Below are 27,354 nucleotides of genomic sequence, written 5' to 3'. Positions count from 1 at the left end.
AATACATAACAAAAATAGTAATTCTTGCTGATATCCTTTTTGTTGTTGTTGAGTACCATTATTCTCCCAGCCAACTTTACCAGATTTGGGTATCTGATTTCTTCCAATCTCTTGTCCCTGTATTTGTCCCTACTATCTCCAAGCTTCCAAAACACTAAAACTTCAGATTTCCTGTCCACAATGACACGTAAGTTATGGTCCTTTATTTCCATCCCTGAATTTTCATCACCTCTGTCCTGGGCTATTATAATTACCTGATGTCTATTTTTCCCTCATTCTCCACGTAACCATCGTGTCAACTTTCCTAAGATCTCTCCGACACTCTCACTGGATCCCCTATTGCCTAATTAATAATCTCCATCCAAGCTGTTAACCATGATGGTCAAGTTCTGCAGGCTCCAAGCCGATCCCACTCCATCCTATTAATCGTCATGTACCCCCTTCCCACTGGTCGGTTACTCCCAATTTCTGAAGAGGTCTTTTGATTCCCACACATGTCATCTTTTCATAAAGTCTCTTTCACCTAAAAGGCTCTGTCTCCCTCTTTGGCTTGCAATCTTCCCAACCCTCCAAAGTCCATTCCTGGGGCCATCGCCTCCACAAGCCTTACCTGTTTCCTTCCCCTAGCGGTAAAATCACTGCTTTCTACAGGTTCCTCCATGTGCTTTTATTTATCTTTCTCATAGAGATGATTACTGCTGTTAACTGGCCTGAGTATAAAAGCTCAAGGTCAGAGATCATTCCAAACTCATCTTTGTAACTTAGTCTTTCAAGTGTCAGAAGTAACATATGTGTCTGAGTAAATATTTATTGAACTGGAAAATAAAGCAGAAGAAAATGAAGTGCTAGTTTTCACAATAAAAAATTTCAAACATGATACTTATTTCACTGAAACAAGATGGAAAATGTTGAAGAAGCATTGCCCAGCAGCCCATAATACTATAACATCTGATATAAACAGAGTAGTGGTACCTCAAAAACTAAGTTGTGTGTGTGTATGTGTGTGTGTCTGTGTGTGTGTGTGTGTATGTGTAGAGAAGAGGGGTCAATGTCCCCTGCCTTTCTCAACCTTCTCTGCCTTATCGCTTGAGATGGAGATTTGTCACTAAACCTGGAACTAACTGATTCGGCTAGATTGGCTGGCCTGCAAGCCCCAGAAATCCTCCTGTCTTGCCCTCCCCAGCTCTGGGATTACAGATGCACCACTGTTCCCGCCTTTTACCTGGGTACGTGAGATCAAACGCAGGTCCTCATGCTTACACAGAAAGTATTTTGCTGACTCAGCCATCTCCCTAGTTCTGAAAAACAGTTTCATAGTGAAACTTAGCATGCAAGAAAAGGTTAGTATAAAATAAATATGCAGTTTGATAAATAAGTAGAAAGTAAAAATCTCTGTAATCACTAGCCAAGTCAAGAAGTAAGACAGTCAATATCCTAGAAGTGTCCACCATCCTGTACACCATCTGGAAACAGTCCCTCCCACACACAATCACTTTCTTGATTCTCATGATAAATACTTCCTCACTTAAAAAAGAAAAAAGGTGATCTTAACCCTTATGCATCACTAAACAACACAATATGGCTTTGCCTATCTTTGAACTTTATGAAGAGACTCTGTCTATAACCAAAGAGATTCAAAAGTATCTTGCATCTTTGATTGAAGGTAATTATATTATTTATAATTTATTTATAATTTAATTATTTACAATTTGTAATTATAATTATATTATCGCAAACATTTATAATTTATTAGTTTTAATTTCTTTATAATATTCCATTCTATGGGACACCCCAGAATATCTTTTCTACTGTTAATGGACACATGGACTAGCCCTTGTGTGGGGTGACAGTGAACCATGTGGCCATAAATGTTCCTTTATCCTGATGCACAATGCCCACATGTGTCCAAAGGCATTAATACAGGGGAAAATGGGGTCCCTTTTAGGGTTCCTGCTCTCATTCATAAAAGAATTTAAGAATGGACCCAAATGGAAGCTTTAGAACAATTTTATTAGAATTTAAAGAACAAAATCCCCCGAGTAGGCAAGCTGTGAATCTCAGCAGCTGTCCTGAGAAGGAGAGTGGAGGAGAGAAGGAAAACAGCCGTCAAAGCCATGCTGGTTGGAGCCGGCATGGAGGTCAGACATGTGGCAGACTTAGCAGCCACATGGTGGGGAGAGGAAGGGAGCTTTAGAAAAACAGTAAAGAAATCCAAGATCCTAGGCTAGCCCAGGGCATTAGGGAAAGCAAGATTAGAAATGTTTAGAAAGAGATGTAAAGAATAAAATGGAGAAGCTATGCTTTTCTGATTCTTCAAAAAAGCAGGCAGACGTACAGAACATGTGTGTGGCCTGGTCCAAGAGTGCTGCACTTGGACGAGGAGGTGGGAGTCCAGGCAGTCCAGGAAAAGTTCACCATCTCATTAAAGGCACTAGGCCTTCCACCCATCTCTTCAGCATGACTTAAGGTGAACCCACCTTCCTAGGGTGGTTCTGTGACCAGGTGATTGACCAGCAAAACTGGAAAGCTGGGTCTTCTCTCAGGCCAGAGATTTGAGTCTCTTGACCAGTCTTGACCAGTTTTCAGGAGCGTTTTTTTTTTGTTTTGTTTTTTTTTGCTACTGTAACAACATTGCTGCAATTTTTTTCTCTAGAACACTATTTTTTGTGAACTAGCACTTTTTAAAAATGTTTTAAACAACCTCTATACTAACTTTCTGGAATGTAATAATTTAAATTTCTATAAGGTAGTCTAATTCTTATTTCTATATATTTTTACAAAAAAGGGTGATATACATATATTATATGAACTGAGATTTATGAATACTTTAACGTATCTTCGAATTATTCCCAGAAATGTGTGTGCTTAGATATTATTTTCTTTGCCAGTTTTCGGTTGAGCATATACACTTGTAACTTTGAAGTTTTGAGTTGATTATCCCTTTAGATTGTTTTTGCTTTGCTCAGAATGCCTAGCTCAGCCTTCTCCTGCTCTCTGGAATGTCATTTCCGTTCTTTCCTTTCTCCCCACACTAATCCCATTGACTCTTTACACCTCTGCTCTGCTCCTCTGGATTCTCTTCTGTCAACTCCACGATGCCAGGCATCGCTCCCCCTGGGCCCTTCTGATAGTCAACCCTGTCTTACCCTCCAAGAGGCCCTGGACCCTAGTGGAAGATCTAGCTCAGCCTGTAGCATCTTTGTCATCAGGCTCTATTCTTTCGGAAACACAAAATAAGCTAGCTTTCAACATTAGTCATAATGAATGCGTACTTTGTGGCTTCTGAAAAATGCTGGCTTTAAGACATTTTTCTACTGGAATGTTACTATTTAATCATAGGCCTTTAGACCTAATATTCGAGATATGTTTCAATTAACAAACATTTGATTGTGGTCCTAGTAAAAGCCATTGGTAAGAAAGGAATTAAAATAAATTCTGGTCCTTAAACCTGCTAGGCTTCATAAATTATCTGTTTGGGAGTTCTTCAGTAAAGTGAAAGTGTCTTTCTAAGAAATTAGAAAAGCAAACAAACAAAAAAGCCAAAACAAATCCAATCCAAAGCAAACAGCCACCAAAACACCCTTCACAGAAGAGAAAAAAAGTGTTGCTGCCTCTTTAGGTGCTAATTTTAGCTAATCTTGCATCAGACCCGGCCCAGAGCTACAAATACTTTCAACTAACCAGAAGGCATTTTGGGAAGAGCCTCGGACTTTGCTCCTCTGGCAACCACTTCTGTGGGAATAGCATGTGTATTGGAATTTGAGGTTTGAGTTTATGCTGTTTTCCCATAAAATACTGTAAAAGGTAAATTATCAGGGATTGAACTAGCATTAGAGTAAGTCCACTTAGATATTATTGATGTGGCCTTGGTACACATATGAAGCTAAGCTTTCAAAAGGAGACAGGATAACCATGCAAGCTTATGTTGCAAAGTAATAAGGAGCTCACTGAGCCATCCTGCTGCAGCCCAGCCTGAAGAAGGCAGTGAAGATTTGTGTTGATTACTGCTAATAACCCGCAATCTCATTTACCAGAATTGTTATATAGAGAACTACATGATGGGGCACACTGGGAACGAGAGAGCACTAATCTATTTTTATTCCCCTTTCTTCCTACTTGCAAGCTAAGCTCAGCATTGGCCAGAGGGAAGTAAGAGTTCAAGAAGGACCGCTGTACAGAGCCGTAGGTTACCCCGTCAGCATTGGCTGCAATGTAAGTGGCCATCAGGGACCTTCTACGCAGGATTTCCAGTGGTCTGTTTACCTGTCAACAGACCCAGAAAAGGAAATCCAGATCATCAGCACCAAGGACGCCCACTTCTCTTACACGGTGTATGCATCCCGGGTGCAAAGCAAGGATATCTACATAGAGAGGCTACGGGGCGACTCAGTCCTGCTGCACATCTCAAAGCTCCAGATGGGGGATGCTGGCAACTATGAGTGCCACACACCCAGCACTGATGAGAAGTACTTTGGAAGTTACAGTGCCAAGACAATTTTAACTGGTAAGCATCTACTTGCCAGGCCCTGGGAAGCCCACCTCCACCAACACAATGCTGTGCGGAAGGAGAGGCTTTCCACTGTTCTGTTTGCTCTGGGTAAAGAGCCCATCTACCACTGAGTATTTTGGAGCTGTGTTACAAGAAGCTGTCTTGTATTCTCTAAAGCCACGAATTCATTTTCCCAGTGACCTGTGCCACATACATTTAGATAGTGTGAGTCCTTCCCAAAGCCTCGTGCATAGGTTGGTAGTAGCAAAGCATCAGATCTTTGAGTATTCTCCCAACCATATTATCTCATAACTTGGTAAGAAAGCCGGCATTTAATATCATGGGTCATTAGCTTCAAAGGGATTATTCTCCAACTACCATTTTCTAGCACATTTACCTGTGGGGAGAGGATCATAGTTCTTGCAACTGTCATTTGCCTAGAGTATCTAGCTTCCCCTTTTCAGTTTTGCAAATTCTTACTTGTACTTCAAGACCCAGTTTCAACATTACCTCTTTTGTTGATAACTTTATACTGTCTCACACCATATCCCCACCTCATTCTTTTTAATGCTCTCTCTATTCATGCTGCTATTATTAGCATTCACCCAGTTCTGTCATAATTGGTTGTTTATATGCACGTCTCCCACCACCCTCCCAGCTTCCTGGGAGCACCTATCAGCTTTTAATGCAGCATCTGTAATAGTCACCAATTCTGCCTAAGTGTCACTTAAGTTTGGGCTGTGCGACTACATTCATGGAAGAAGAGGGTGGTAGGGTCCTGTGGTAGTTATGGAAATTTTGGAAAAAGATTGTATTTTGTCTCTGAATGACAAATTGCATTATTTCAGATCTCCAATATATAAGGAGCAGGTTAAGGCCCAGGGAAATGAAGTGATGTGCTCATGTTCATATAGTGAGACAGGGACAGACTGAGAGTCAGAATGTAGGTCTGAAAGTTTCCAGTGCTCTTCCCCATAAGTACCATGGTTGAGCTGCTAACTGGCTCCAGCCTATTCTGATAAAGCAAAGCCAGGGTCTATCCATCACTGAGCTACTTGCTTTGCCAAGTTCCCATGCTCCCTTGGCAATAGGGAAAGCACAGGATAGGAAAGCATATGGCTTGGAAAACCAACTCAAAGATGCGCTTTGCAGATGGGGATTCAGACGCCTTCTTCTAAGAAGGCTAATGAGACAAGCATGGGCCAGTCAGATTTTCATCGTTACTTTGTTTCCAGTGATTCCTGACACCCTGTCTGCCACCATGCGTAACCAGACATTCAGTAAGGAGGAAGGTGAGTCATTAGAACTCACCTGCGAGGCATCCAAAGCCACAGCTCAACATACCCACCTGTCTCTCACCTGGTACCTGCTACAGAAAGGAAGGAGCCAAGCCACCAAGATCATTTCTCTCTCCAAAGATTTTATGCTGACCCCAGGGCCCTCCTATGTGGATAGATTCTCGACTGGTGATGTGCGGCTCAACAAGCTCGGAGTGGCTTCCTTCAAACTGTCCATAGACAGGCTCCAGCCCTCAGATGAAGGCCAGCTGTTCTGTGAGGCCACTGAATGGATTCAGGATCCAGATGAAACTTGGACTTTAATCACGAGAAAGCAGACAGATCAAACAGTTCTGAGGGTCCAGCCAGCAGGTAATTCTCTTCTTGAATTCACTGGCAGTGGGTATTTCTGGGATATCTTTTTTTCTTTTTTTTTTTAAGTCTTTTGTTGACTTTTAAAAAAGGTTCGAGTTAATTTTGTTTTTGTCGTCTGGGAAGTATAACTAAGAAGATGTACCAGAAAGTTCCATTGTGGCTGTTTGCGGGAGATTTTATGTAGGACTAGAAATGCTAAATGGTTACTTTAATGCCACAAGCCAGCCATGGAAATATTTTTGTGACCATCTTTTCCAGGCACTTTGTAAGCACATTATCTACATTATTTAATTTTAATCCAAACAACCACCTTATGAGGTATTCAACTCCCCATTTAAAAACAAGAATCTGCACTACAGACACTCTACTTCCCAATGCCCAGCCAGCTGGGGAGAAGAGGAGCTGGCTTCCAAAGTCAGGTCTACTCCTCCCAAAAGCCCATCTACCACAGGCAGCTGGGCCTCAAAGTACTCCAACTTCCAATTCCTTGTCCCTGTTGGTGTCTAGATTCCTTCTACTGGCCCCCATTTCTAGCTTGCAATGGCATTACCCTGCACATGCCATTGACCTTTTCATCAACAGTAATGAGAAAAGCCTTAATGGCCATTTCTGGTCATTTTACATAGACTTTGGTCCAACAGGAGGGTCTGTTAAAACCGTGAATGTCCACTGTGGAAAGCAACAGTCCAGTGGTGGATCACTGGTGTTTTATGTTACTCTTCCTCATAAAAAATCACCTGATGGCCCTTAGGTATCCAAGATACACTCAATAAGTCCTACCAGGCCATAACACATGAGTGCTACAACATAGGAAAAGTCTACCGAATGTCCTCAGACAAAAGAACAAAGTTAGAAATAAGAACTAGGGTTGTGGCTTGGAGGCAGAAGTACATGATGAGGCCTTGGGTTCAGTCCCTAGCACCAAACCAGCAGAGAAAAGCAGAAGCCATAATTTACAGCAATTCAACATAGCATAAAATATTTCACTTTTAATTAAGAACGCATATTGACACATCTGGGTGTGCTTTTTGCTTATTGGAATTGCTTTCAGGAAACCACAGATGCTAACCTCTCTGGGTGACTTAGAATAGTCATGGACATTTTTTTTTTTTACTGTGGGGATGTTCGGGAGTAGAGAACTTCACTGCCACCACAGAACTGAACAGCTACATAAAATGCAGCCTGTGGTGTCATTACTGGGGTCTCATCTCTCTTGCGCTAGAAGGACAAGTTCAGTGGACTTTCTAAGTGCTTGCCTTGCTTTTGTTGCCCAGTGAGAGATTTTGAAGTGAACGTCACAGCCAAGAGCCCGTCCACTGAAGGGAAACCCTTGGAACTGGTTTGCATGGTTGTCGGCAGAAGTGGCAACCCACAGCTTGAGAGCATTTGGTTCCTCAATGGAATGGAAATTGCCCAGATTGATGCTGGTGGGGTCCTGGACCTGAAGAGAGACTACGGAGACAGAATGAGCCAAGGACAGTTGCAGCTTTCCAAGTTAAACCCCCAGGCTTTCTCTCTCAAAATCTTCTCCATGGGCCCAAAGGACGTAGGCGCCTACAGTTGTACAGTGGCAGAGGTGATAAGAACTCGGACTGGCTCCTGGCAGGTGCTTCAGAAAAAGCAGTCACCAGTCAGCCAGGTGCAGCTGAGGGAGCCAGCAGGTATGTGACATCGGGACAGCCACACATGCGACTGTCCCCTGACCCCCTCCTCTGGAAGTACAAAGGACCCTCATGGGCCCAGTGCGGGGGGGGGGGTCTTCCTTTAGGGTCTGGTACCAGTCAGACCCCTCTGCAGATAAAGTGCAGAATAGGAAAGTACCCAGACTAGCCAAGGCCTTTGGAGTCTAATTCCTGAGCCACCAAGTGGCCCATGACCCTGGGCACATCTCTTCATTCCACTCAATCTGAGTTCTGTCATCTATAAAATGGAGGGAGTAGATGGTCCTTATCCCTTCTTGCTATTTTACATTGTTTGAGTGGGTTTTTTGTTGTTGTTGTTATAATTTTTATAAGTTGGGTTTCCTGTTAATGGAGAGTATCTGTCTTAATGAAGTCTTCTGACTTGTGTGTGTGCATGAATATGTTGCTTGAGTGTGCATGTGTGTGTGCACATATGTGTGTGAGAGATGGGAGGAGAGCTATACTTAGTCCCTCTTCCTGGGGACTGCACAGGCAAGTCAGCCAACTTGAGGCTGGGCAGCCATCTTTCAGCTGCCTTCTGTTAACCCCATTATGTTAGCCTGTGTCAGGGGATGACACTTGATCATAACTCTGACTCACGGTGAGAAATGAAGAGACAAATGAGGGCAGACAGACTCCATTCCCTTCCCTGTGCTTGCTGCGATGAGCTGAGTTGCCTGCTCAATGGCTTCTGAGAGTCTCTATGTGAAACAGTGAGAGCCACTGCTGTGGATTGGGATGCTTTAATGCCATCTTGGAAGACCACTCCAAGTGCTTGTCCCTCCTGTTTCCTTTTCTTCTCCTCCACCACATTCCTCTGCAACCAGAGGGTCCTCTCTACCATGTTATCTGGATCCTCCAGCTGCCAGGATTGTGAGCCCCATGAACCTCTATCTATCACCCAGCCTCAGATATTTTGTTATTGCAACACAAAACAGACTTAAGACAGGCAATGATTTCACCTTTACTTTCTGAAGGGTGGGTAGCTTTAAATATGTTTGAATAATCAGTGTCTTTTATGGAGAGTGAAAACAGATGAATTCACAACTAATATTAGAATCTTCTGGGCTGAGTGTTAAAGTCAAAGTCTAGAAAGAATAATTGCCCGAAAGCAAAAAATAGAGGAAAAATTTTTAATTAAAAATAAACCTCGCTAAAATTAAAGATATTCTTGCTGCACTCGCTCATTAGAAGCATCTCCAAAGATAGATACATGTCCCTTTCATGTTCTGTATCCCTCTCCCCATTGGCTAGGAAGGAATATGCACAAGCTCAGGCCAGGAAGGGTGCTGGTGTTAGTTTTCACGCTAAACATTTGGTCTAACTTTCTAGGATTCAGGAAAAACAATGTGGGCAGTTTACATATTTGCACAGAGCTAGCTAAATCTCTGCTTTGTGCATCTGAACTTCCTAGGAGCATATTCTCAAACTTCCTTAAACCCAGTGGGTGGAAATCCGTGCCCAAGAACTCCAACGGTGCATAGGCTGGAGTCCAAACTGGGCCAAATATGTAGCAGTGTAAAAATGTATTAGCATATTTATTAAGGATCTTGTCTGACATTTCCTTTCAAAAGCCAAATCATTATTTGAAGTATGAGTGTATTTTATTGTTCCATGATATTTTAAAGAGAAAGGCACACTTCTTGTCACTGCAGCCCACATATACTTGGTATGCTGGCTCTAGCTTCTCACTATGAGGCAGTAATGACCACAAGGAATACTGAAGTTTTGTTAGTTGAAACTCATCACGATGGTTATGTTAAAGTGAGATTAGGAGTAGCCATTTCTCCTCTAATTTCTAAACTTCACTTGTGAGACATTTTTATGTATATGGAGAAAAACAACCTGATAGCATGATCACGCCTCTGACATCCAAAGTTTAGAAGCAGGCTTGATCATTTGTTTACCTATGCATGAGCATTAACCTTCATTCTGTCTTCGTACCACACGTGTCTGTGTGCACAGGCAGTGGAAGGGTGAACAGCTTCCTCAGCAGGGAAGAGCAATTTGCAAATTCATTTAGATCCTCTTTAGATTTCTAATGCCAATTCTACTTCGCTTTTTCTCTGTTATTGCCAGTTCCACTTACTAAACACCAATGCTAATAGCTAACCTTTCCTCGATACTTTCTGTAGCCCACGGCCTAAGCCCTTTGTGTGTGTCCTTTGTTCAGTCCTCTCAACAATGCAATAATGTGGCTGCTGTTATTACCCTCATTTTTACGGAAAGAAAACGAAAGCTCAGAGAGGCCAAGTGTGCTGCCCAGAGTAATTCTGCCTCCAGGGGGTTGGCATTGCACTTCGTGCTGGGCTGCCTAGGATACTGGAGCTCCTGATACATCTGCATTGCCCACAGAGCAGCCAGGACAGGGCCTTGCACAATAAGCATTTGTTAAATGAATGCCTGCATTTCTCTGTCTCTTGAATTTCCCATCTGGGAGTCAACCTTACGTTTATAGTTTTGCACAGTAATTTGAACATAAGAAGGCTCTCAATTACCAATAATAGAAGATAGATAGGTGTGCATGTGTATCTATATGTATGTGTATATGGTATATGTATATATAAAAAATTTCCCAAGGTACTTATTTTTATGGTGGTATTATGAACAGAAATCTAATTCATAATGTTCTTTCCCTGTTCAAAACATATACCAAGATAATTATGACTGTTAGGAAAAGAAAAGCAGGGCGAGGAAGAGCATGTTGAAAACTCTGAAAGCCTGTATTCTAAAACAAAGCAAAAACACCCTAAAAATCTTCATTAGCAGGGCCTCTTTACTTTGTTTCATTCATGTCATGCACTCTAATGAATCTAATGAAATACTACCAGATATTTGCCCAATATTCTTCAGTATGTGCTGATTGAACAAAGCAATAAGAAAAAAAGTGCAAATTATGAATTGCGTACATGTCAATAGGCTCTTCTGGTCACCTGTCTGTTTATACCATGTAATAATTACCTTAAGGGAGCTTTCTATTTATATATACTTATATCATATACACATATACACATGCACAATTATCCATCTATCCATCTATTCATCCATCCACTATTTATTGTTTAATGGATCTTTTTTCTGGGAGTGGTATAGGGGGAAACAGCCAGCTCTAATGTGTCATAAACTAGTCAAGTTCTAATTAATGCAATTTCACTGTATTTTAGAAATGTTTTCCTTTACTTGAAGCACTTTTCTCTATAATCTGTAATCCGCAGCAAGAAGCGTGACCATATCTACCGAGCAGCAGGCTGTGTGGGAAGGAGAAGTGATCACCTTTTTCTGCAAGGCAGGTGGAGCTGCAAGTTCTCTGTCAATGAGCTGGTGGCACATCCCACAGGACCAGACCAGAGAGATGCTTGTGGCTAGCATGGGACAGGACGGCACTGTACAGCTAGGTGCCTCCTCTACGGGCCCCAGGTACCGAAGCAACACGAGGCTAGAGAAAGTGGACTGGGCCACCTTTCGGCTAGAGATCACCTCTGCAATGGTCACAGACAGCGGAGCCTATGAATGCAGAGTGTCTGAGAGACCCCAGGACCAGGTTAGGGATCTGCATGGGACCCAGAAGATTTCAGTCACTGTGAAATCTCTGAGTAAGTGCTGGAGAAATCTTTTTCTGAATTCTTGCCTTAGCCACCTTACTCCACCCTGCAGTGAATATGTATCATCTGGAACCTCAGCAGTGCTGTATGTATCCCAAGACACAGAGCGGGATTTGGCTAGCAGGCTCATCAATGACCTCTAGAGTTTATCCATCTTTATAAACATTTCTCTAGAGTGTAACTTTTAAGTTGTCATTCAAAGTTAAAAAAGAAAACCCTATGAATCGGAATTGACTTACGGATGAGTATAGCTGAGCTGTCCCCATTCCAGCTGTTGACAGCTCCAGCCCTGTCATCACAGTCTTTTCTAGCATGGGCAAGAGAGTGACACTGAACCCGAGAGTGGGGGTGGAGGAGTGGGAGGAAGGAGGCCAGCCCAGGCCGGAGTGTTCCAGTTGCTCAGCACAGCTGTCCACACAGCAGACTGTGGAAACACTGCCTGTTTGTTGTCACTGCTGAGAACAGTTGTAGGCAAGGGAGTAAACTTGGAGAACAGAGGTTGGAATTCAGGACAGATTATACTGTGAACCAGCCTCTACCCCCAGAGTCATGGTGCTCCAGAGGCACAAATTTGTGGCCCCGTGTGAAGGGTGGCATTGAGAAACCTTGAAAGTGCTGCGCTTGGTCTTGATAAACATATTAGAAGTGTGTTTCACTTTTCCCTCTGCAGAGTCAATTTTGCAAGTTAATCTGATGAGCCGTCAGCCACAGGTGAAGTTAACACGCACCTTCTACTTGTCCTGCAGAGTTGTGGGGGTCAACTATTCTGAGCTCAGGCTGCCATTCTCTGTGACATGGCAGTTCCAACCAGCTGGCTCTGGAGTCTTCCATCAGCTAATCCGAATCAGCCATAACGGCACTATCGAATGGGGAGACTTCCTCTCCCAGTTCCACGGGAGGACGAAGGTGTCAAAGTCTCCATTTCATTCTCAACTCCTGATCCACGATGCCACTGCAGAAGAGGCGGGAGTATACCAGTGTAAAGTGGATGTTTATGACAGACAATCCCTCTGTACAAGTGGCCTGGCCAGGGTATCTGCCACCTCTAACCCATTGAGAATAGCTGTCACCTTACCAGGTAATTAACCCCTGCTTTAAAATAAAAAGGCTGGAGAGATGGTTCAGCAGTTAAGAACACTGACTGCTCTTGCAGAGGACCTGGGTTCGATTCCCACCAACCACATGGCAGCTAACGACCATCTATAACTCTAGTTCCAAGGGACCCAACACCCTCTTCTGGCCTCTGCAGGCTTTGCATGACATGGGTGCACTTACATACATGCAGGCAATGTACTTATACACATAAAATAAAACTAATAAATAAAATATTTTTTTAAATTTATTTTTTATTTTATGTGTATGCGTGTATTGCCTGTGTGTAGGTAAGTGCCCCCATGTCATGCAATGCCCGCAGAGGTCAGAAGAGGCTGTCAGATCCCCTGGGACTGGAGTTACAGACAGTTGTTAGCTACCATGTGGGTGCTGGGATTTGAACCCAGGTCTTCTGCAAGAACAACCAGTGTTCTTAACCGCTAAGCCATCTCTCCAGCCCCAATAAATAAAATATTTTTTAAAAAAGAAAAGAGACAGCAAGAAAAGAAATCTCTTGTTGAGTGTGATGATACACACCTGTAATCCTAGTGCCCAAGAGGCTGAGACAGGAGGATTGTGAGTTTGAGGCCAGCCTGGGCTACATAATGAGCCTCTATCTCAAACAACAACAGCAAAAACTCCTCTTGCCTTATGTAAGTTATAGAATAAACATAAAATACCACTTACCTTATTTGTAGTGTTAAAGTAAGCAGTAGGCAATGACATTAAGTTAGTGTACATGTGATGAGCTCATTAGTTGTTAAAACATTGAAACACCTCCATACCAGCTAATAGCCACTGTTCAGTGCCCCTTCCACATCTGCCCATGAGTTTGTATTGCTCTTGCCCAGCAACTGAAGGATACTGCCTGGCAGGGGGGGGGGGGGCCTCAAGGGCTTTACTCTAGAGGAGACACAATCTTTTAGGTCAGTCACTGCCCGTGCCCCAGCAGCTATTAAGTGTTTGGAATGTCTCCCCTAGTGGTAGGGATAATATAAATCCCATTAGAATACACTTATCTACTTATTTTAGCATGTTAATGTATAAGAGAGAATTTATGGTTCCAGTCATGTATAATCAACCTCTTCAACTGGTAATCGAACATAAGAGCTAACAGTAAAACCCAGCCTAGCCAAAGTTCTACCACATCATGTATTTTCTCTCTCCTGACTTGCATTCATCCAGTGACAGACTTTGAAATCGCTCAGTTATGGTAAGCCCTGCGTTTGGACAACTCACTTATTCTATCCCCACTTTAGTTACTGTACCTGTAAACTGATGCTGTGTACCTGAACTGGGGTTCTTCTATACTGTGCCTAGCGCAGTGACTGATACCTAAAGCAGATGCCCGGACATGGTACCTCCACCCTCTCTGTGATGCTGAGCAGTATTTTTGTTAATAGTAATGAGCTTGTTCATTAATTCATGCCTTAATTTTCTTGTCCTTTCTGTGACTTTTGAAATTGCTGATACAAAACTTTCTTCTTCAAATTTCTTTTTTCCCCCTCTTGGCCCTTATGGCATGAGATTTTCTTTGTTTTCTTTCTAACACTGGTGATTCCATCTTAGTCTCTTGTATAGAATTTTCTTCCTTCATCAATCATTATTTTATTCCTTTTTTTTTTTTAAGCACAGGCCTGCTTGAAACTCTCAATCCTCCTGCTTTAGCCTACTAAGTGATGGGATTACAAGTGTGTGTCACTGCATTTGGCTTTCCTTTCTCTTCTTTCTTTTCTCTTTCTTTCTTTCTTTCTTTCTTCCTTCCTTCTTTCTTTCTTTTTTTCTTTCTTTTTTTTTCTTTCTTTCACATTTACAGGGTCTTGTGTAGCCCAGGATGGCCTCAAATCTGTTATGTAGATGGCCTTGAGCTTCTGATCTTCCTGCCTGATAGACAAATATCTACCAAATGAGCAGATTCCTTCTTTAAAGACAACTGCTCCTCTGGATTCAAGCTTGGCATGTCCTTGTCTCAATCTCCTCACTCCCCTGAGTTGGCACATCTCTATTCAAACCATATATTGACAACTTCCAAGTCCATGATGCAGAACGGCTTCTCTTCTTCTGATCTCCAGATTCCTATCTAACTGCTTCTGAGATATACCTACACTCAGTGTCAGGCCCCAAATCATTTTTTCCCCAAACTAACCCTTCACATTGCTCCTTGTGTCCTCACTACACACCAGTGCCACAGGTTGGGAACTCCTGTGCCTACCTTATGTCTAAGCTCCCATGCCAAGATGTGAAAGAGCTACAGCCTGATGTGCTTGTCTTCCCAGTCCATCTCCTACTTTCCGTCTTGGATCTGACTTTCAACCACACTGAACTATTTGTAATTCTTAAATAATCCCCATTCACACTCACTTTCAAGGTCATTATGCAAGATGCTTCTTTTGTATGAAATTCTTTAGCTCTCTCTTCATGGAAATAATTGCTCTAAACTCTCAAGACTTAGCTCAGAGTTGCTTCCTCCAAGAAGTCTCTCCTCCCTCCTGTGCTTGGGTTAGATGACCTTGCTGGGTGATCTTGATACCTTGTATATTTCTGCATAACTCTGTTCGGCATGGGTGACCAATGCTATAGTCTATAAGTCTATGTCCCTGTCCTGTCTCTCCTTCTAAACTGTGATCCACTGAGAGGAGGTACTGAAAGTACCTGGAATAGTCTGGGATAGGATACAGTATGTGGCTAATAAATGCTTGTTGAAGGAAGAGTAAAGGGACCTACTGGCAATGTTAATAAGAGCGGAGTGAATGGTCAGCAAGAAATGAGAATAAGATTTGTAAGAAGATTTATTGTGCATCTCTGAAAAAGTAGAAAGCCACTGGGGTTAAGAGATAGTAGACTCCATATCCATATGATGTTCTCACAGGAGAGAAACTGTAAAGAGACAAAGATGTAATAGTCCATGCACAATTTCCTGTGTTTACTCATGTTTGAAGGCAGCTCTAACTAGACTTTGAAAAGTTAGAAATCCAGAAATCCTGTGAAAGGCAGAGCAATAAGTGTTACTTTCTCTCAAATTGATGCACAAAATGCTATGGAAGAGATTCCTATGTCTAAACAATACAGCATTATCATGTGGGAGAGGTAGGCTTTTCTCCCTCCCCACACAGCAAGGGTAGATGAAGGCTCAGTAGATGGAAGTTGTAAGAGAGAAAATCCAACTTGCCGTCAGACAGAATTCTCACAAGTGTGTCCAGTCTTTTGACATTCTAACACAACGTTGTCCTCTACAAAGTTCGTGTTTGAGAAATGTATAATTGAGTTACCAAAGACAAAACAAAACAAAATCTTGTAATATTTTACATAAGTTTGTAAACTGTAGTTTAGTGTTAGGTCCCATTCATAGCTGTCCTCAGTCATATGTGGCCTGTGGTTTGGACATACCTGTGTGTCAGAGCTGTCCAAAGATGGAATGGACAACAGCTTCATCAGATCATGAATCATTCAAAAACAAAATAAACAGTTAGGGAAGCTGCTGGACAAGGAATTTGCATACATGATGACTATAGGAGCCCTCGGTGACCTATAATATCCCTGCTACCTTAAAATTTTATTTTTCTAACCAAGTGACTATCTTCATTCTTTTCATTCAGAGAACAAACTGAGCGTGAACACAGACAACCAAGTCCAAGAGCTCTCCGTCAGCTCCAACACTCATGTAGAATGCAGCATCTTGTCCCGGTCCACTGGAAGCTTCCCACTATCCATCACTTGGTACTTTTCTCCCATTTCCACAAATGCATCCTATCTGAAGATCCTGGAAATGGACCAAACCAGTGTTATACAATATGGGGAGAAATATCAAACCCCACGGAGCAAACAAAAATTTCATCCTGAGAAAGTCTCCCAAGACTTGTTTCTGCTGCACATTTTGAGTATGGAAGACAGTGATCAGGGCCAGTACTACTGTACAGTGAAGGAATGGCTCTTGTCTACAAATGGCACTTGGCAAATGTTTGGAAGAAAGAATTCAGGACTAACAAAATTGAAACTCAAACCCACAGGTAAACCTTATAAGAGTATTGTCATGTGTCTTTCTATAGGATGGTCACCTTAGGCAGCTTCTTAGGCGGCTTCTAAGGTGTGGATAATGAGAAATAAAAATATGGTTTGTATTTTTACCATAATATTCACTTACAGGTAATCGCAGAATGTGGCCGCTCACTAAAAGAAGGGAGGTTGTTTAAGGTGAATCAATCTGAGGTTTCAAGCTCAGATGGGAACAAGATCCCTTTGATTGGTTTGCTTATCAGCCCAGCAGCCTGATCTTGTATAGCTACCCAGGGTATCATATCTCCAGATCTCTATAATAACAAGCTGTGTCACTCCAGTGGGGCTCTACTGTAATTTGGCAGAGAAAGAGTAATACGAAGCATATTTCTCCCACTGTGAACAGAAACCGTACAACTCTGTGGGGATATGTGGAGAAATTGCTTTTCAACATTTGGCTACCTAAACATAAGGCAAATAAGAGTAGTTAAGTGTTGGAATGGCTTACTGAGGGAATCTCCTCCACCTCGGGAGACCTTTAGAAATGTAATGGAACTTCCACTTATTTGAGCTGGTCTAGGAATGCTGTTGTCTAAATGTGGACAGGCTTGATTAGGTCTCTCAGCATTGGCTAGGTCACCTGTAACGGTTGATTAAAATTAAGTGAGTGTCACAGCTAAGGTTTTGGAATTGGACAAGATCCAAGAGCATAATGCAAATAAATTGATCTAATGTAGTGCTTAAAATACTATTTTCAAGGTAACATCAATAAAACTAAGATTGTGATTGGATATTGCCATATGCTAGCAATGGGCCTGCAAAGATGAGGAACACACAGCTCTTACCCTTGGAGAGCTCAGAAGCAGGAGCAAAGCCATAGCTTAGTAAGAGATCTCTTCCTGCTGCCCTGAGTCCTCCTCATCCTTTCTTTGCTAAACACGAGTGCTACTCAGGGATAGATCCTGGGCACTTTTGCTTCTTGGTCTCCACTTTCCTCAGAACTTCTAAAACACTCCCCTGGCTTTAGTTATCAACTTCAAGATAAATACCTTAAGTCTTTGTGCCAGCTCTCCTGAGGCTTCAGGTTGGAGACCCCTCTGCACATTTCTACTTGGATGCCCCAGACACTTCAGCCTTAAGTTATATCCATTACCTTCCCTGACCCACAAGACTACTTGTCTTCCTGCACACCACACCCATATGACTGACAACCCTGCCTCCAGGCATCTTAGCCAAACCCTGGCCAGTGTGTGCTGCACCTTTTAAAGAGGCAACACCTCTTTGCTCAAGCCAGTGCTTCTCAGCTAGAAATATAGAAACATAGACTCAGTGTTATCAGATCTTTTAATATATCAAGAAATGCTCACAGTCCTGATTGTTAACTTGATTGGATTAGGAAGCACTGTAAAGTACACTTCTGGGTTTGTGAAAGCATTTCCAAAGAGAATTAACTAAGGGGAGAAGAGCTGCCTGAATGTCTAAGGCATCATCAAATAGGCTAAGGACCCAGGTGGAAGAAAAGGGGAGGGACAAAGACGTCAGTGACTGAAGGCATGCTCCCTCCCTACTTCCTGTCCATCTTGAGAGCAGCTTTTGTCACATGCTCCAGGACTATAACAGTCTATCTTATCTCAGACCCAGAGCAACGGATTCAGCTGACCTTGGACTGAAACCTCAGAAACTATGAACCAAAATAAAATTTCCCTCTTTTAGACTCTTTCTCTCAGGTAATTGTTACAGCAACAGCAGCAATAACAGCAGAGCTAATATAGAAAATTGGTTCTGGAAAGGTGGGGGGCAGTCAGTGTTCTTAAACTTTTGGAACTGGTTTGTGGGAGGAATTTGGAAGAGTTTGGAGAGGCAAGCTAGAAAAGCTCTAGACTTCTGTAAGCAGAACTTAGTGGGTAATCCTGGTGGAAGCTCAGAAGACCAGACTGCTGATAGGAATGTGCATGGAAAGTCAGCTCATAAATTTCTGATGGAGAAGAGGGCTGTACTGGAACTTGGACTAACGGCCATTCATACTGCATTCCGGCAAATATTTTGTTCATGCCCTAAGACTTGAGTGAGGTTGAACTTAAAGGGAATGGAGAACCAGACATGGTTGCGGACACCTTTAATAACAGCACTCTGGCAGCAGTGGCAGGAGGATCTCTGTGAGATTGAGACCAGCTTAGTCTACATAGTGAGTTCCAGGCCAGCTGGAACTATAGAAAGACCCCGTGTCAAAAAAGATTAAAAAAAAAAAAAAAAAAGGAGAGAATTAGCATTCAAGCTATGGAATGGTTACTGCTAGCTGCATTTAGAAAGATTTACAGTGAGAATTAGGAGCAGAAATCAGCAGAAAGATAGAAAAGCTTTGACATCTGCCCAAGGAAGAAGCTAATGAAAAGTTGGAGCCAAGTATGACTATTAGTCATTAGTGCCTTGAAATAGAACTCACACACTTTGCACCAGGAGAAAAGGAAAGGAAGGTGCCTTGACGGCTTCTCAGAAATTGACCAGACCCACCCATTGAAGACTCAAGGATGCGAAGGGGTAAATTCATTTAAAATCTTTTCCTTTGAAAGCCAGTGTGATGGCACACAACTAGGAAAGCTGAGGCAGAAGGATGACAACATCAGGATACCTTGGGTTGCAAAGCAACTTCTAGACTACCCTGAGGTATATGCTTTTGTTTTGTTTTCTAATGACATTTCCTTGAGATGAGAGCACCATGACTGGGGTGCCCTCCTCATACTGGGCTCCCTAGGAAGTTGATTCCCTAGGATTCATTTCACTACACTCAGCTGCACAGACGCTAAGAGGTCCAAGGGCTCCCGGCCACAGGTCAAACTGGTGATGGACCTTGTCATCCATCCATATACAACCAGTTTTATAGACATGTAGACCATTAGAGTTATTAGATTATGGGGTCTGAAACCATGAGTCACAGAATAAATCTTTCTTTGCTTAAGTTGTTTTGCTCAGATATTTCATCACTGAGATGAAAAACTAGCTAATATAATACAGTGGCATTTCTCAATTTGAGAATGTTCACAGTCAGCTAAATTTTTCTTAAAATACTGAAAGTGTCAAGCAAAACCTCTCTGTGAGCTACATGTGACTGGGTTGCCAACTATACAACCTGAGCTATCATGTAAGTTAAGGAAGGAGGTGCAGGAAGACACTGAGGCAGGCTGGTCAGTCAGCACTGTAGCAGGGAATTTTGTCTCAAGTCAAGGAAGAGAGAATTTCAAGAAGAAAATAAACAAAAGTCACAGAGAGAACTACAACAAAAACAAAAACAAAAACCAAAAATCAAACAGCAGCAACAACAAAACTGAAGGTTGAGCTTGGAACTAGGCCTTGCTCAAATATAGTGATGAGATTAGAAACCAGTTTGCAATAAAATAGAGACTAACTTGAGGCAAGGAAAGAGAACTTTATATGAATTATTATTTTACATCCTTCTCCAGGAAGGACAGAGTAATAATTTATTGGGCTAACACACAAGCCAAGATCATAAAAAGTTGCTTTTTAAAATAGATTAATAAGGGGGCTAGAGAGATGGCTCAGTGGTCAAGAGCACTGGCTGCTCTTGCAGAGGACCAGGTTTGGTTCCCAGCACCCACATGGTGGCTGACAACTGTCTATAATTCCATGTCCAGAGGGATCTGATGCTCTCTGACCTCCTTAAGCATTGCTCAACATAGGTGCACTTGCATACATGCAGGCAATACACTCATACAAATAAAATAAAAATAGTAAATAAAATATTTTAAATAGATTAATAACTGAATTTGTAGTGGAGTCGAAAATGTAATGCACACTGTGATTTATTTCTTGTGTTTGTTATTGCTGTTGTTTTGCTTTGTTCCAACAACTCTGTATATGTTCCAAAACCTCACCTGTTGGCGCGTCGGGGAGGGAGAAGAGGCAAACATAAAAAGCTTGTTTAAAGCATCCTCTAATCTGATACCTGAAATAGTTCCCTCTGGTGGTATTCTAACACTTGTATCAAAATGTTCTGTCTCTCAAATAGGCTCTTTCCTCTTGTGTCTGAACAAGAGAGAATATCTGGGTGTTGTGGAAGAAGGTGATTTGGTAAGAAGGTGTGGTAGTGGTGAAATCTACAGCTTGAGGAGGTGCTGCAAGTTCTGAATAACATTTGTGGGAAACCAAAGGGGAAGTTCAAGGACAGGCCAGAGCAAAGGACCCTGTTGAAATTGTGTATATTTTAGTAATAGGGTTTATCAGGCAAGAGGTCAGGCTAATGAAGGGAAGCGTCTAGCTCAAGTCATAGCAAAAAGTGTTCTGTCAAATGTGAAAAAGGGAGAAAGATCAACAGAAAATATTAAAGATGAGAGATTTAATGTCTAAAGAATGCCAAATGGGATCTCCCAAAGGAAACAAGATGGTTCAGAGGCACCTGAAAGTCTGCGCTCTTCTCTGTCTGCCATTTTTGTCTTCTAGGAAGTAAGGTTCGTGTCTCCAAAGTGAGCTGGTCAGGAAATGTCACAGAGCATGGAGAGGCAGGTTTCAACTGCAGCCTGGATGACTCAGAGAGCGCAGCCTCGCTGTACTCTGTCACCTGGTACTGGAGCAGACAAGACACTGCAAGCCAAATGCTGGTGCACCTACAGTACGATGGCCTGCTGGAATACGGGGTCGAGGGGCGCAGGAGGCGCCTGCAGTGCTACCGTTCCTCTCCCACAGACTTCGTCCTGAAGCTGCATCTGGTGGAGATGGAGGATGCCGGGATGTACTGGTGCAGGGTGGCAGAGTGGCGGCAACACAGCCATCCAGGCAAATGGATCAACCAGGCCTCACATGAGTCTCAGCGGATGGTGCTCTGGGTGTTGCCTTCAGGTAACTAGAGGGTCAATCTGCACTGATTCACCGTCAATGTCACATCCAGCTCTCCTCTATGCCCTCCTCCCAGTTGGGTTTTGTTCTGTCTACAAGTCGATGGCAATTTCCAGGTTCCGACTTTACTGCCTTTCTCCAGAGTAACTCATTTACCCAACAAGGTCTACATAAGGTTTTGGCACAGACATTGGAATAGTGGGCACAGCTGACCCATTCTTCCCTTCCCTTCCTTAGAAAAAACCCATCTATAAACACCCAAATAACTTGTGCAGCAGGCATCCCTACGTCTTGCTAGAGGGGAGCAAGATGATGGCTTTACATTTTGACTGAACTGAACCAGAGCCAGCCAGCTACAGCTAGATACTCCCTGGTCCAAAAAGAAAAACAAACCAAACTAACCCAAAACATTCTCAGTGAATAAGTGCCTCTCTCTCTCTGTCTCTCTCTGTCTCTGTCTCTGTCTCTCTCTCTCTCTCTCTCTCTCTCTCTCTCTCTCTCTCTCTCTCTCTCTCTCTCTCTCTCTCTCTCTCTCTCTCTCTCTCTCTCTCTCTCTCTCTCTCTCTCTCTCTCTCTCTCTCTCTCTCTCTCTCTCTCTCTCTCTCTCTGTGTGTGTGTGTCCTCACCAAACTACCAGTACTTCAATAATGATGGCCCTGCTACTAGGACAAATACTTCAAATACTCAACTGACACAGAATCATTGTGACTCAAAGCTTAGAGATTACAGTACATAATCAGTTGGCCCTGTGACTCTGAACCAGTAGTGGCACATCACAGCAGGAGCCATGTGGCTCCTGTAAAACCACTCACCTTTTGGCTGGAAAGACAAAGAAGGGACTAGCATTCTAGCATCCCCTTTGAGGGCATGCCTCTAATGACAGGAAGACCTCCCACTAGACCCCATCTCCCTAAAGACTCCACCACCTCTTAATAGCACCAAAGTGAGGAGCAAGGCTCTACTACATAGATCTTTGGGGACCACTTAAGATCCAAATGATAGCAATGGTCATTTGGTGTCCTATGCATTGTATCACTGTGCTTTAAAAGACATCAAGGAAAGGATGCCACACAGAGCTGCTTCACAGGCTCCAGCAAAGAGGTTAGTCACTCAGAAGTCCTTGACCAAAGAGTAACAGTCCTCTTTGTGGAAAGGTCATCCTATTCAGCCAAGGTCTCAGCCTAGTGAAGTACCAGACATATGATTGGCATCTATTAGGCATGTGTTAATAATAAGAGCAAACATTTCTCCAGCTAGACCAATAATCTTGGCTGGTTACAATATCCACCAGTCCATTATCTTAGCTGCTTCATTCCAGTGATATTCAAAGACATAAACAATAGGCTAGATCCAAACAGGTAAAAAGTGAGCTAAAGACTAAACTTACGTTAGAATTAGGGATGAGACGGTGATGTGAGAATCAAGAAGTAGGAATCGAATCCAACCTCAACAGATGCAGATAGCTTTTTTATCTACAAGGGGCAAGCAACCTTCCTATAGGAACGAAGGTTGTGCATCAGGGTTGGGAGAGGTCTGGGATTTATAGGTGGGCCCAGAAAATCCCAGAAAGGGGGTCATGCCTTACTGGAATCCCAGAAGGTGGGGTGCCTTCTTGGATGGCGTTGTGGCTCCTTTCTGGAATCTGGGAAGGAGAGATGGGACGTTCTGATAGGGGGGTTAATAAGGAACCAGATCTAAAAGAAGGCTGATAAGAAACAAGAGGTCTTTTTCTAGGGCTATGTGTTCTGAAATAATAGATGTGTCCCCCTCCTCATGTGGGGAGGCAGGGTGCATGGATGGTCAGCTTGTTCAGTCATTTGTCAGGTTGATTTTCCTTCAAGAACCACTAGAGAAATAGAGGTAAGGTCTTGGTACCACACACCAGGAAGGATAAATGGGAACCATCAGTAAAGGGGACATTCCTAGGATATCAGCTAACTTTAGTGATAATCCCTGAAGGGAAAGAGTGTATATGGCAATTCCACAGAGGCAGAGAGAGGTGCATTTTGGTGAGGTCCTGAATTGGAAGTAGACTTTATCTAATATTTTTATAGATTTATTTTATTTATTCCCCAGGGCTCTATCATCCTCTTCCTCTGTGAAATTTTCACAAACACTTTTTTTTTCTTCCAAGTACCCAGGTAGAAATTGTTTTTAATCAGCTTTTCATTCCAACAATTATAGGTAGTCACACACATCTGGGCATATTCTACAAATGTTTCCCCACTGGGATTCATAGGCTATATAGAATCAGCAGTTTTTACAGTAAAATAAATAGGTAATAACCATAAAAAGGACAGATTCGGTGACTACCAAGCGCATCTCCTCTGAGACAGGTGAAATGCTTCATAGCATATCTAAGTGAAACCCTTGTGGAACAGGTGTAAAAGATGAACTCCAGAAAGCAGACATTTAAAACTGAGCTGTTTTGTATCCTCGGAAAAAGCTCACAAGTCTGGGTGCAACCCACAGGATTTTCCTTGCAACTAACCTCAAGGACCTCCCAGGAAATCCTGTGATGGAGTGACTGGTCTCCTCCGCCTGCTGCTCCTGACTGGTGGTTGAGGAGACAACCTGGGGTGATAAAAATTCCACAGGGGTTTGTATCAGATATGCCTAGGCTGGGATTACAGCTCTACCACCTGCCAGCCATGAAATCAGACCATGGTTGATTTCTCTAAAGCTCAGCTTTCTCATAAAATTGGATCATAATGCAATTATGTTTAATGAACCCAGTACAGACAGTTCTAATGATATTCTTTTCCCTTTATGTCTCCAACTAAACATGTACATACACACATATACACAAATATACAGTCTTAGTTTCTTTTCCTGTTGCTGTCATAAAATACTTTGGCAAAAGCAACTTAAGAGAGAAAGGATTTATCCTGGCTCACAGTTCAAGGGCACAAATCCACCATGGCGGGAAAGTCAAGGTGATAAGAGCGTCAAGCAGCTGGTCACACTGATCTGCAGTTAGAAAGAAAACAGCAATGAATAGATATGTGCAGGTTACTTTTTCCTTTTTATACAGAAGATAATAATCTCGTTTTTATTTAAGATCTCAGCTCTGGGAATGGAGCCACACCCAGTGAGTAGATCTTCCCATCTCAATTAACATGATAGAAATAATCCCTCACAGGCATGCCTAGAGACCCATCTCCTAGGTGATTGTGATTCTAGATCCTGTCACATTAACAACACTAACCATCACACATACATATATACATATGTATATGTCCATCTATGTGACAGAATGGTTAATTTGTTCAAAAATAATCATAAAATCTGAGAACACAAACTATGTATGAGAGAATTGGTTTCCACAGAGTGTAGAGTCCAGAAGGAGGAAGTCAAGTTCACTGTGATAGGTATCATCAAAGACTTTTACGCAGGATGCTGAGAGGACAACTGACCTGAGTTGAAGGGTCACATAGGGATGCAAGCTAGGCAGGGTCCATAGATTATGGGCCTATGAAAAGGAAGAAAACTGTTTTAGGAAAAAGAAAAGGTACATAAGAGAGCAAAAAGTTATAAAACTTCAGATTGGAGTCAGGGAATTTCAGCGGCCGAGAATGGCTGAAACTGCAGTCTACGTGGTTTAAGGGCAAGAAATGAGACCACTGCATGCGCAGATCCCAGATGGCCCCCATGCACCAAGTGAAGGAGGGCACTTTATCATGACAACTGTGGAGTGCTGCTGCACACATGCAAGGGCAGCAGTGACACCCTCCAATTCACATTTTAGAAAGTTCTCACTGGGTACAGCACTAAAGCTGGGGTGGAAAGGAAGCAGACAGAGTGGGAGGAGCCGCGTGAAACTGTAGTAGACAATGAGACCAGGTAGAGGTCTCAGTTCAGGCAGTGCTCAAGAGTCCAGGGGAAAGACAAGCAGTAGAGACCAGTTAGACAGATAGATGTGGCAGTGAATGAGCCAAACAGGAAAATTTAGATTGGGATTTAGACAGATCATGAAACCATTTATCAAGCAGGCTAATAATGCCAGAGAAAGGTTTAGAGGAGGAGATTAGTCCTTTTTTGAATAAGCTGAGCTGGAATTGAGCTTGGAGTACCTAGAGGTTATCAAGAGGGGTCTGTCTGGGAGACAGTGGGTTTTTCAAATGTGAACTGCACCTGAGTTGTACCCTAGGAGGCATCAATGTAAAGATGCTCAAGGATAGACCTCTGAGGTCTACCACCATGTATGAGGGGTGGAGAGTCAGAGCCTGTGAAGCAGAATGGAAGAAGCAACTAGAAGAGGGAGACCCAAGTTTGGTGCTGTCACAGAAAGTATGGCAGATAAGGGATCAGGAGGCAAGGGAGCTGAAAAGGGAAAGAGAGAAGACCACAACAAATAGCAAGAGGCATTGGTGATTGTGTTTGAATTCTTTGTTTTGTTTGGGTTGAAGTTGGTAGGGACCTGAGCATCTTTACATTGCAGAGGGGAAAGTGTCAATACAACTGACAGTCCAGCATCCAACTGTGAATACAACTGGTAAGACAGTGTATTCCACACCATCCATCCTCCTCCACACCATCCTCCTCTGAAACATACCTAATCCTAACAGTCTCTGACTTAGCTTCCCTCAGTCATTAGCCTCCAGTTACCTATTCAACACACATCACCACTACTGGACACTTACCATAGACCATAGACTCTGGGTGTCTTGTTCCCAGCAGTAGGTCTGTCCCGACAACCAAGAGATGCTCAGATATTTACCAGCTTACAATTACACTCCTGCTGAGTGTCAATTCTGCATGCTGACAGAATCCAAATCAAATATAGTTTGCTACTGATCCTCACTTCTCCACCCCCTCTATTTGACCATGCCAGATTGAGTTAGACTATATAAAACAGCCTTGGAGCACATGGCTCGAATGGAGGCAGAAAATTTAAGATGCATGTCCTGGGAAAATGGACCTTGTCTCTTCTTTTCTGTCTCACCTCCTTACACATCACTAAGGCTGGGCAGGGACTGCAGGGTCTGAGTCTTTTCCCCTCACCTTCAGACCCTGAATATGAATAATGTCTTCTCCTTTCTTCTGTTTTGTTTCATTTTGTTTTGTTTTTGAGGCAAGGTCTCATTGTAGCCCAGGCTGACCTCACACATATAGTCAAGGATGACCTTGAACTTCTGATCCTCTTGTCTTTACCTCTTCAGTGTTAGGATGTGAGGTGTGCTTCGTCATGCCCAGTCTATATGATGCTGGGGATCAGACCCAAGGTTTTGCACATGTCAGGAAAGGATGTTACCAACACAGCTACAGCCCCTAAATGTTATATTCTAAAGAATTGTTTAATGCATTGATAGGCCAGTCCATAAAGCTTTGTGAGAGACTGGATTATTTATGTTAGTATAATACTTGTTACTATCTCCTGGCTTTTATTTACATGAGGATTCAGTTAGTGGATTCTTAAAGGAGACATGCACTCCTATTACACTCAGGCTTCTGCAGAGACCATTTGCTTACATTCCCTAGTGACTTCAACGAGATCTGGCACATTGCACTCAACAAACACTTGATGAAAGAATGAACAAGCGAGCCTCCAATTAGGTCAAAACAGGAAGCTGTAAAGGGTCACTTATTCTGGGATGCACGTTCTATCAGAGAACTTGGCAGGGGCCAGCTCCTCAAATGGCCACACATGGCCCAAGTTTTGAATTGGGGGCGGGGAGAAGTTGGTAGCGCCCTTATCCACACCTCTTCTAAGTCGGTATTTCTGAGAGAGTGTCAAGAAGGAGGGCTCCTTGTGGTGTTTGGCTGTGGGCAGAAGGAGGCAAATTATAAATTGCCACTCATGATGAAGTATTGTTGTTGCTTTTGGCTCTGTTTTGCAGGCCTTGTACTTTGAGCATTGGGCACTTACTTGGATTGATTCAAAATGCCAAACCATAATGGTTTTGAGTGCCACCACTTCTCCTCCAAATACAGGCAGATGGTGGGAAATGGTGATCGTGGGATCCAGAGCAAACAGTGCCCTCCCTGGAGAGGTA

At 42.8% G+C, this 27,354-nt stretch overlaps 1 protein-coding gene across 1 annotated transcript in view; it reads left to right on the top strand.

The window, feature by feature from the left end:
• Positions 1–27,354, top strand: part of Cd101 (CD101 molecule) — a 36,183-nt gene that overhangs the window by 4,818 nt on the left and 4,011 nt on the right. Inside the window, exons 2-8 of the mRNA XM_008833007.1 lie at positions 4,124–4,504; positions 5,725–6,138; positions 7,416–7,802; positions 11,039–11,416; positions 12,096–12,503; positions 16,114–16,524; positions 20,966–21,361. Coding sequence (XP_008831229.1) covers positions 4,124–4,504; positions 5,725–6,138; positions 7,416–7,802; positions 11,039–11,416; positions 12,096–12,503; positions 16,114–16,524; positions 20,966–21,361 — 2,775 coding nt within the window. The remainder of the gene's footprint in view (positions 1–4,123; positions 4,505–5,724; positions 6,139–7,415; positions 7,803–11,038; positions 11,417–12,095; positions 12,504–16,113; positions 16,525–20,965; positions 21,362–27,354) is intronic.

Source organism: Nannospalax galili, unplaced genomic scaffold, assembly GCF_000622305.1.
Source record: "Nannospalax galili isolate Female #2095 unplaced genomic scaffold, S.galili_v1.0 scaffold1951, whole genome shotgun sequence".
Classification (NCBI taxonomy): domain Eukaryota; kingdom Metazoa; phylum Chordata; class Mammalia; order Rodentia; family Spalacidae; genus Nannospalax; species Nannospalax galili.
The sequence above is the reverse complement of the archived record's forward strand: the minus strand, read 5'-3'. Positions and strand labels throughout refer to the sequence as shown.